The sequence below is a fragment of the Eurytemora carolleeae genome, unplaced genomic scaffold (genome assembly GCF_000591075.1).
Source record: "Eurytemora carolleeae unplaced genomic scaffold, Eaff_2.0 scaffold597, whole genome shotgun sequence".
Classification (NCBI taxonomy): Eukaryota; Metazoa; Arthropoda; class Copepoda; order Calanoida; family Temoridae; genus Eurytemora; species Eurytemora carolleeae.
In genome coordinates this window covers 140987-151789 of record NW_019396500.1, presented here as the reverse complement: position 1 = coordinate 151789, position 10803 = coordinate 140987, and the positions used below count along the sequence as shown (strand labels likewise).

Genomic DNA, 10803 nt, shown 5'->3' with positions numbered 1-10803 from the left:
ATCCCATCCCCATCCCATCCCCATCACAACCCATCCCATCCCTTACCATCTCCATCCCATCCCATCCAATCCCAGTATATATCAGTAATATTATTTATCAATAATATGCAGATTTTAGAATGAAAAGTTGAATTATATTAATTAGTTAATAGAATTATTAGTTAATTATACTTAAGTTGTTTCCCAACTGCTGCAAAATAATAGTATTTTTTTTCGTATAAACAAAAATGTAAATATAAAAAGCTAATTTTTTATGAATCGCTTATTTGTTCTATTAAAATTTTTTTTTTTTTAATATGATGGTGATTGCTACTAATCAAACTTCATCTGTTGCGTCTTTAATGAGTACATAGCACCTATTCAAACTCAGAAAGTTGCAATACTCAACTCAGATCGTAAAAAAATCAATTTAATTCCAAACAAATCATTCAGAAATTACATTCAGTTTATATTTAATAATATATTTGATATTTTTTATTTTATTTATGATTCAATTAAGTATCAACTTTAAATGAATGCATCGAATAAAGTTCAATGGTTATTGGTTCAATGTCTGAATTATTTTGTTTCAAAATAAATTGATTTGTTTACAATCTGAGTCCAATATTGCAACTTTCAGATTTTGTATGGACACTTTGTTCTTCAATATGGGAGTTTTTAAAAATGTTCTCCTTATAGATGCAACAGATAGAAGTAAGATTAGTAGCGATCACCATTGAATACTTTTCAACACAAGACTATACCCCCTTTAATTTTTAAGGATTATCACGTACATGATGATGCATGCAAATTAAGTCATCATGAAGTTCCTTGATTAGACCATCCTAGAAATCATTTAGAAAATGCTCCAGTAGGGTGCTTCGAAGAATCATCTGAAACTAAGGGATATGATGGAGAGGGATGGGATTGGGATGGAGAGGGATAGGATGGGACGGGGAGGGATGGTAAGGAGTGGGAAAAGAATGGATGTGTTTGAATAAGATGGGATGGGATGGGGAGGGAATGGTAGGGATGTGATGGAATAGGGACGCATAGGATGGGATTGGATGGGGAGTAGACAGATGGGAATGATTGGAATGGGGAGGGAGGAAAGAGGGGTATGGGGGAAGGGGAGGGGAGGGAGGAGAGAGGAGTATGGGGGGATGGGGAGGGATGGAATCGCAACTACCCTGAAAACCCCAACTACCTTCGATTTTTAGAGAGACCCCACCCCCACCCTAAAAGCTGAATCTGAATGGCATCTACCCTTACTAGCTCATCTACCTTCTGTTTTAAAAGAGACCCCATCCCCAACCTTGAAGCTGAATTATGACGGTAGTTGGGGTAGTTGGGTATAACTACCCTCACTTCCCCAAATTTAGAGAGACCCCACACCCACCCTTGAAGCTGAATCTAAATGGCAACTACCCTAACTACACCAACTACCATTTGTTTTTAAAGAGACCCCACGCTCAGCCATGAAGCTAAATCTGAATGGCATCTACCCTTATACTAACCCCAACTACCGTCTATTTTTAGAGAGACCCCACCCCCACCCTTGAAGCTGAATCTTTATGGAAACTAACCTCTCTATCCCAACTACCTTCTGTTTTTAAAGAGACCCCATCCCCAATCTATGCCTATGGTATAAAATATGGGTATGGATTCTCATTAAATCATTTGTTTTAAGCTTGTTTCTGGCATTCATAACACTCACCAACCTTTACTATCCTCATCGCCCACTTTCCAAAGGGTGCACATTTTGTAGTCGAAAAAAGGTTTTTTATGTTTCCAAGGGCGCCCCCCTAGAAAAAGGCCTTAGAGAATAGGTAAAGGGTTGAAATGCATGTTCATAGCGTTATATGCGTTCCAATCTTTGTTCCAAAGGATGGGATCGTTCTTGATAGTATAGGTACATATGTACTTGAGTTCAAGAGGAATCAAGTTGATGTAGATTTTCAAAAATTTCTTACACAAAAGGTGCTAATATCTCTATTTGTTACAGACTCAGTGACCTCTGCAGGGAAATATTAATTTAAATGCACACATAGCGCAGCATGATTAGAAGCTAAGGAGAGGGGGTTCCAGATAACCAAGGCAGGTAATGGAGTGGTGAGGGGTAGGGTATGATGAGGGTAGGGGGGGATATATAGACTATTACGAATCTGCTCAGCCCATTGGGCATTACTTGTATCGAACAAATCAACATACAAGACATCTAAAATCATTAGTTTCGTTTCCTAATGCTTGTCTTGCTGGTTCACTCAAGCTTGTTTTCTTTTTTTCTTGTCTTGCATTTAGCTTCATATTTAGCATATCACTGGAATAAAAAAAATGGTATATGTCCATTAAGGCTGGGCACCTTCATATTTTTTCAAGCCCTTTGTTAACAATTAGTCTTAAGATAAGAACATTCCATTTGCTAATGGTGTTTTTGTTCTTTCTCAAAGTTTCAGTTTGCTAACAATCTCAATTTTATGAACAGCAATAACTTAAAAATATTTTAGAAATTCAAAAACACCAAAACCCATTAAAACATAAAAATACAATAAAAAATATAAAAAAAATCGCTGTTATTTTTAAACACATCTAAAATCAACAGTTTTTGAACTTACAGTACGTTAACAGAACGTTAATCTGTCCTAATTTCTATATAGAATAACATTAAATATACCCATGTTTTTAAATTAACACAAAGAATATTAAAATTTTCTTTTCACATTGTGGTATAAAATATATTTAATCCTGAAATTAGAACGAGAAATAATCTTTTTCTGAAGTAAAACTGCAAGAGAAAAACATATTTTTTACTCTTTAAATGGAGGGTCACTTGAATACATCCTCTGTCCCCTTAAAATGTGCAATTGAAAAAAATATATTTTACAAATTGAGAAAAGGCTGAGACACAAAATATAGAATGGTCAACAGTATTTCTTAGAATAAAGAGTCTAAAGACGCTAAATTATTCTGGTTCTTTTAGACTAGCACCATACTTCTTTTAGACTAGCACCATACTTCTTTTAGACTAGCACCATACTTCTTTTTAGTACCTTTGCTCCCAACAGAGTTCATTTTTCATTAATATCATTGATTCTTGGAACCTGACAAAATACACTTTAAGATAAACTAACATAGATGTGTTTAACCTTAAAAATATTATGATCATTTATTTTCAATCCTAAAGGACTAGAATAAGTTTAATATTAAAGTTTTCATATTTATTTTAAACAGATTGTGGAGCCTGGCAAAAACAGCATGAATTTTACGTTTATCTATATAATAAAACATGAAATGCAATTAAAAATTCCCTATAACCGGCCAAACAGCTGGATCAAATTGGCTGACATTTTTTGAGAAAAACATTGAAATGATTCTACCTATCTGTCTTGATTTAAATAAACACTGAAGATAGAAAGGTAGAGTAGAAATTAGGGTTACAAAGTTATTTTCAAAAATTGTGAAAAATGTACTAAGTAGCTTTAAAGAAAACAAGTTACCTTTCTGCAAGGAGCACAAGATTGAAATTAGCTTCTATTTCTAATATTTTATCTAGAACAGCGGAACTACTGTTAAAGTTGTCTGGATGTAAACCAAAATCATGAAGCAGTTGGTTCTGCCCAAACGGTCTAAAGGGATTCTGAAAATTTTTTGATTTAAAGATATTGTTCAAGATTGTTCACATGATTTATAGTCACTTAATATCCTACTGTTTGAAATAATGTTGTAAACCATTGATATTTCTAACAAAATATTAAATAGTCTAACTTTTAAATATCAAAACTTTACATCATCAGGTTACAACGATAGAAATATTGGAAAATTTGGATTTGTGCCAAACTGTTACTTTGATTGAAATTTTGTGAGGAATCATTTTCTGAGTGAAAACTAGACACAGTTTTGAACATTCTGTTTCTTAAAATCATCCTTGAAAATAAAAAAAAGCATAAGGTAAGTGATATTAAATGGCAAAAAAGTCAGAAAATTTTAAAGTTAAAAATAAAAAAAATGGGTAATATTCAGGGGTTTGAGGTGCAATATGGGTAATATTCTGGGATTTGAGGAGCTATGTTCCAGAATTCCGGAATGTTCCAGAAAAATTCAGATTTTTATTCAGTAAACCAGAAAAATTTCTGGGTTTCATTCCATAGACTAGAAAAATTTCATTTTTCATTCTGTAAACCGGAAAAATTTCCAGGTTCCATAACACAAACTGGAAAATGTCCAGGTTCTCTTCCATAAGCTGGAAAAACTTCCAGGTTTACAACCTGAAAACCAGAATTGGTTTATGATTTTGTTAAGTAAACTCAAAATTTCTTGTTCTCATAGACATAGACTCTATCAAATAGATTGTCAAGTACAATAGATGGCAACAGAAAATTCGACCAACTGCACACAACTCCACAAGTGTCAATTGTAAGAAGAAAGACAACATGTTCTATAATTAGTTGATATGATTTCCAAGATTCAGTGTAAATAAATGTCTTCTTTGTAGGAATACATTAAAAAATATTTAAAACTCAAAATTAAATACATTATATTTACTGTCGTTTGGGGGACTGATTCTTTTTTTTTCTTTGCATGTCTATGTAAACATATAGTCTGTAGGGAGGTGGCGTCCAGGTGCCAACTGTTTAAGGAAGAAGCATTAAAGTATATGTTTCTAAGGAAGTAGTATTAAAATAAATGTTTCTAAGGAAGTAGCATTAAAGTAAATGTTTCTAGGTATATTATAGGTTTACTGTTCAATTTCTAAATCCAGTTAATTTTTTGAAAATTCAGACGTCTAATTTTTTTAAAAACAGACCCTCCTCTGCTCATATCATATACAAATTTTTCAAAAAATCAGTTTGATTTCCCAGTCTTAAAAGTAACAAATTTTTGGTGGGTTAAATAATGACTTCAGTATACACATTATATCATCATACACAATAACAAAAACAAAAATACAATAATAAAAATACAAAAAATATCTTTAATAATTTAATAAAAAATAAACCTTTTGGCTTCAAATTTCTTATCATGTAATGACCACGTTTATGCACTACTACATTTAGGTGCTTTATTCTGTGGAAAGACAGGATTTTCACTAAAAGGTTAATAATGTCTCTGGGAATACATGGACTTTATTAGTCTCGTCAATTTTAAAGAATTAAGCCTCACTTTCTTCTTCTTTTTGTACTTTACATCTGGATTTCCCAGGGTGCATGGACAGCATCCAGGCACTAAACAAGTTCTTTGCATACCACCCCCCCTTAAATGAAAAAATAAAATCAATAAAAACCAAAAAATTTAATTTAATTCATAATGATGTAATGTTGGCTAAGTACTTTTCCATAGTATACCCTTAAAACAAATATACAAACAAATCACACAGATTTGGAAATTCAAATATAATGTAAACCCACCCAGGATGTATAACTGTATCCTATAGTTCATTCAACCCAAGCCAAGTCTTATCATGAGTTGAGGACTGGACAAACAAATAATAATGATTTAACCCGTTACTTTGCATTTGTTACCACCGGGGGGACAGAATTTTCCACGGAACCGAGATTTGAACCCTTGTGACCCTTAGCTGGAGAGCATGGATAATGATGCTTTCATCGGCAGAGAAAGCAAACTGAACGTCCATTTTGTGCCCCGGAAGAGGGTCAGTCTTGATGAAGTATCAGAGGAGAGCGGTCGATAACATCTCCAGTAGCTCCAGGAGGAGAATTATCTCCATTTATGATTCCAGGATTAACTTCGGTTGATCCTCAGTTTGTATTTTAATAATAATGAAAAATAAATGTCTGTGCAAAGTTAGTGGTTTAATGGATTCAATCTGGCTTGTTATATTGAGTTTCTCTTTGTAAAGTTATCTGTATTGAGTTCTTTAAACGTGAGTTTCTCTTCAAGTTTATGATAATATACAAGTTGTCCCACAAAACATTTTGCAACTACTTAAAAAATGTACGAAATTTGTCAATTTTAGTTTATGTCTGAAAAAATAAAAATAATATGTAAAATATATAAATTTGAAAAATACAGGAAATCTATTTTTCGGCTCATATACTTCATACTTAAAGAAGTAATTGTAATAAAAACAGAATGCCTTGATTGTGAAAATTTAAAAATGATTGTTGCCTCAGTACCCATTATACCTACTAAAATTTAGGTTTGGACAACCTGTATTTTGACTGTATTTTCCCCATATCTGGGGGGTTTATCCTCTATTAGACCTCTCCAGAGCAATACCCTGAATATATCATTAAACATTTCTGAAATATATTTTACTGTTATACTTTCCAATTACAATGTTAAAGGGCTATGAACAAAATCAGTTTCGATCCTGTTATTTTGTCAATAGAACGTTAAATGATGAAGTGTAAACAAATAAAAAAAGAATATATGAAATTACACTGATTTCACTAAAAGATTAGCACTTCAGTCTTACATTATCACTTTTATTTATAGTTTTTTCAGACACTGAATTTGAGTTGACACTTATGACGTAAATACAGCTGTACTGAATGTATGCATTCTGTGTTGCCATCTATTGTACTTGACAGCCCATTTGAACTGTATGTTTACCAATAGGTTTCCATTCAGCAGTGTAGTCCATGGAAACACCTACCTCACCCTTAAGCTTTAACCATTTCAATGTTAGACATAGAAAGCAATGTTAAAACATTAAAAGTTAAAACTGATTAGTTGACATATATTATATATGCATTTAGTTCTATAATTATATATTCACAAATATTTTACTATAGTTCATCATGACTATTTTACAGTTACAGTTTTCACTTTCCCCACATTTTAATTTGACAAATTAGTTTTTTTTTTTTTCAGAGGCTCATCGGATAGCCTACCCTGCATCCTCTCCCCTCTCCGGATTTGATCAGGATCCCAGGAAACACAACTGGATGATACAAATAGTTTCTAACTAAACTCTACTTTAAAACTCCACTTAAGCTCGACTTTATCTCCACTTTTGAATTCCAGTCACCAACTGGATGAAATCTATGTGAAAAAAAACTCAACTTAGACTCAACTTTTTGAATCCCAGTTTTTACCAAGTCACTAACTGGCTGAAATCTGGGTGCATAAACTCGACTCAAACTCGACTTTTTGAATCCCAGTTTATGTGTCAACTGAAAAAATTACATTTGTAAGTGAGAATTTAATAATATTTGATGATTTTTCAAAATAAATAAACGTAAGAACTATTATGCAACTATTTTGGAAAATACAACGTTTCAAAATTTCTTTTATTCTGGAGTAAATCGATAATTTCATTAGAATAATGTCAGTAAATTCTTGAGTTTTTGATAAATAGAAGTCCCACTTATACAGTCTTGTAACAGGTTTAACAGTAAGTTAATACAGTATAACTTAAATTGAATTTGTAATGGTTAAAGATGTGTACTGTGTTAATTTAGATTATTACAGATGGAGTGAAGAAGGATACTGGATTGGATCGGTGATATCTGAATGATATGTGGGTGATATCATCTGGATAATATGTAGATGATATCATCTAGATATCATCAAGATATCACCCACATATCATCCAGATATCACCCACACATCATCCAAATATCACCCAAATACCATCCATATGATATGTAGATGATATCATCTAGATATCACTCACATATCATCCAGATAACCCCCACATATTATCCTTTTATCACCCACATATCATCCAGATATCATCTATATATTACAAATCTCATCCAAATATCACCCACATATCATTCAAATATCATCCGTGTATCACCCACATATGGTCCAAATATCACACGGTATTTTTTACAACCCCACAACTTGATGAAAAGTCGAGTTTTAACCCAGATATGGCACACCTATTGCAGAAAAAAAACTCCTCTTTGAAATTTGATTATAACTCCACTTCTCATTATCCAGATATTACCCAAATATTATCCAGAAATCATCCAGAAATCATCCAGAAATCATCCAGAAATCATCCAAAAATCATCCAGAAATCGTCCAGATATCATCCAGTCGACATCAATTTTTACAACCCCCCAACTTGGTGAAAAGTTGAGTTTTCATCCAGATATGGCACGACTTTTGCAGGAGAAAACTCCATTAAAATTCTAGAAGGCAAAAGTCAAGTTTTACTCAATTTTTACTCGAATTTTTGTTTGCTGGGATGGGATGAAATGAACCAATATAAATAAGAGTTGATAAACACTAGATGAAATGAACCATATAAATAAGTGTTAATAAACACTAGATGAAATGAACCATATAAATAAGTGTTAATAAACACTAGATGAAATGAACCATATAAATAAGTGTTAATAAACACTAGGTGAATTTCAACATTTTCTCCCGCACAAATATTTAAACCAGTTTTTAACCTTCCCATGGGCCATGTAAGTTGCCTCACAAATTTTAGGCTTGGTCGGTTCAGCTGTTTTGGCATTTATTGGATACAAATGGACAAACAAGTATAACTTTAACTACAGCTAAACCAGGAGCACATTCTATTATTAAGTAGATAATAGTACTTACTGGTTTTATCTTTTACATAAGTTTAAGATGTCTTTAACGTTTTTCCGAAACGATTTTTCCATAAACTGGAATTTTCGATAACAATATTCTGAGACGTTCTGTAATTCTGGAGCAACGTTCTGGAAATTACCGGTTTACGAAAAAAATTGTTTTGGAAATCATTCCGGAATTACGGATTTTCTGAACCTTTTCCATAATGGCAACGGAAAAAATGTCTGGATCATTGCCGTACTAAACCATAACTTAGAATTCCAGTGGAAACCCTAATTCTGACTCTCATTCTAATTAAATGAGCAAAACTTAAAAAAATGGAAACATTCCCAGCCCAATGGACCAGAGTAATTTCTTCAACTGTCAAGAAAACATTCAAACTAGTTTTTCTTCTTACCTTTGATAGCAATCCTGTTTTTGGTGACAGAGCAAATGTTTCTAAATCCATCTTATAGAAGCCTGACATTTGTTCATAACCCCAGGCTGATTCAAATGTAGAAACAGGATCCCTTGATCATCAGTGCAATTAGAAATTTATGAAGAAAGGAGCATATATTCTGATGAAAGAGTAAAATTTTAAAAACTGTTTTTAATGGTGACCCAGGGCTAAGGATGGGCACTTTCAGGTCTTTTCAGAACATATTCCAAAATTTTTGAAAAGTATAAAAACGATTATTTTACAGAATTTCAAATTGATCATTTTAAAAAAACTGTCGTTTGAGAAATTCAAAAACGGTCCTTTATAAAAAAACGTTTTCTGATTCAAAATGAAAAACAATAATTTTTTCATTTTCTTTTTGAAAAAGAAAAACTATCTTTTTCCATAAAAATATTATTTTTGTTTTCCGTTTCTAAACAAAAAACTATAATGATGAACTTTTTACCAGACACTTCAACCATCTCATCCCAAGAGATGATTTTCCATGATTTTGAAAATAAACAACTAACAGAATATTTAACCCCCCCCCCTGACAATTCAGTCTTCCAACTTACACTATAAATGATGGAATATCTTTGTTATTATGCAAACAAAAGATACATGTCAAATTGTAAATTACAATAAACTATAAACTTTGATACATTAAAGTTTAAAATATTAAAGGTTTGAACTTTGCATCAGGTTGCAAGCATATTGGGATATGAAAATTTGAGTTTTTGGTTGAGAATCAATTCTTTTGCAACATTTAAATAATGCAAATTTACAAACAATATACCACCATGCATGTTGTAATAAGAAAAATATGTGGTTATCAATGTTCTTATATTCATGTATGTCTTATAGTTCAAGATTTTTGATCATGGAACTTGAGAGGTATATTCAGAACAGTTTAATGGTGACCAATAGCGAATAAATCATCCAGAGGTCACATAAATATAAATGTTCTCTGGAATAGATATTCAATTGGTTACACCAGTTTAAAAACTTTCAAAGTGATCATTTAGAGAAAATTTGTTGTCCAGTTAATGGACACTCAAAAGAAAAATAATCATTTGAAAATAAAAAAATTATCCACATCCCTACTCAGTGCTGAGAAATAGTTGAAAGTGGAGGTTCATTGCTCCCCCACTCTTTATTTTCTTGCGCCAAGTTCCTTATCATAGTTAAATATTTGACTCCTGCTCTTCCCCCTAGAGTTCTCTCAACCTCGGCCTCACATCAAATCATTTATTCAACAATTTTTTAAATAAAAAGGTTATATAAAGCCCGCAATTAAAAAATGACTGCATTGTCATTGAGATGTAAACAGTGGAGTCAGTGGAGATGTAAAAACTGTGGCAATGATTGTAGGATATCTTTGAAATTCATGATAAGAAAGAATACAGAATGCTCAGTAGCTTCCCAGCAAGAAAAAATACCAAGAAAGTAGGATAAAACGGAACTTGGAATCTCCAAAAAAAGAGGTTTTACAATACAATAAAGTGATGAGATTGAGGTGACTGAACAGAGTAATTTGAGGTGCACCATTACTACACATCACTTAGATCATCTTTGGTACATTGAGTATAATTTAATCATAATAATTAAAATTCCCTTAGTATTGCAATTGGTTTTAAAAATACTAAATTGCCAGGAATAGGGCCATTCAACCTGGTCGTAATGAGCTATAAGCCAGGCGCACTAAAATGCACACGTATTGTAAAGCGTGGAGCAGGAGATGAAATTTAGTACTCCTCCATTTGATATACCATATGATTTCTTATTTGATCATTTTCGCATGCACTAAATAGTTTTCTTGGCAGATAAAATGATGGGTGAGGCTTGAATCTAATTTGATCCACTCTTCCACCTTAAAGAAAAATACACCT

General features: G+C 32.5%; 1 protein-coding gene across 1 annotated transcript; it reads right to left on the bottom strand.

Annotated features, from left to right (window-relative positions):
* Positions 1–2181: 2181 nt before the first annotated feature.
* On the bottom strand, positions 2182–9008 carry LOC111704441 (galactosylceramide sulfotransferase). The gene is made up of 4 exons (XM_023476677.1): positions 8894–9008; positions 3477–3616; positions 3030–3080; positions 2182–2299 (listed from the first exon to the last, which is right to left on the bottom strand). Exons 1-4 carry the CDS (start codon positions 8960–8962, stop codon positions 2182–2184), a joined length of 378 nt encoding a protein of 125 aa, XP_023332445.1. The 5' UTR covers positions 8963–9008.
* Between the last annotated feature and the right edge of the window lie 1795 nt (positions 9009–10803).

Bases quoted from the DNA above. Each gene is read 5' to 3' on its own strand.
- LOC111704441 (XM_023476677.1), bottom strand. From the start codon at position 8,962: ATGTCAGGCTTCTATAAGATGGATTTAGAAACATTTGCTCTGTCACCA. The intron at 3,617-8,893 runs GTAAGAAGAAAA...AAAAATTTTCAG, and splicing joins AAACAGGATTGCTATCAAAG to AATCCCTTTAGACCGTTTGG. The intron at 3,081-3,476 runs GTAACTTGTTTT...GTATTTTGTCAG, and splicing joins CTTGTGCTCCTTGCAGAAAG to GTTCCAAGAATCAATGATAT.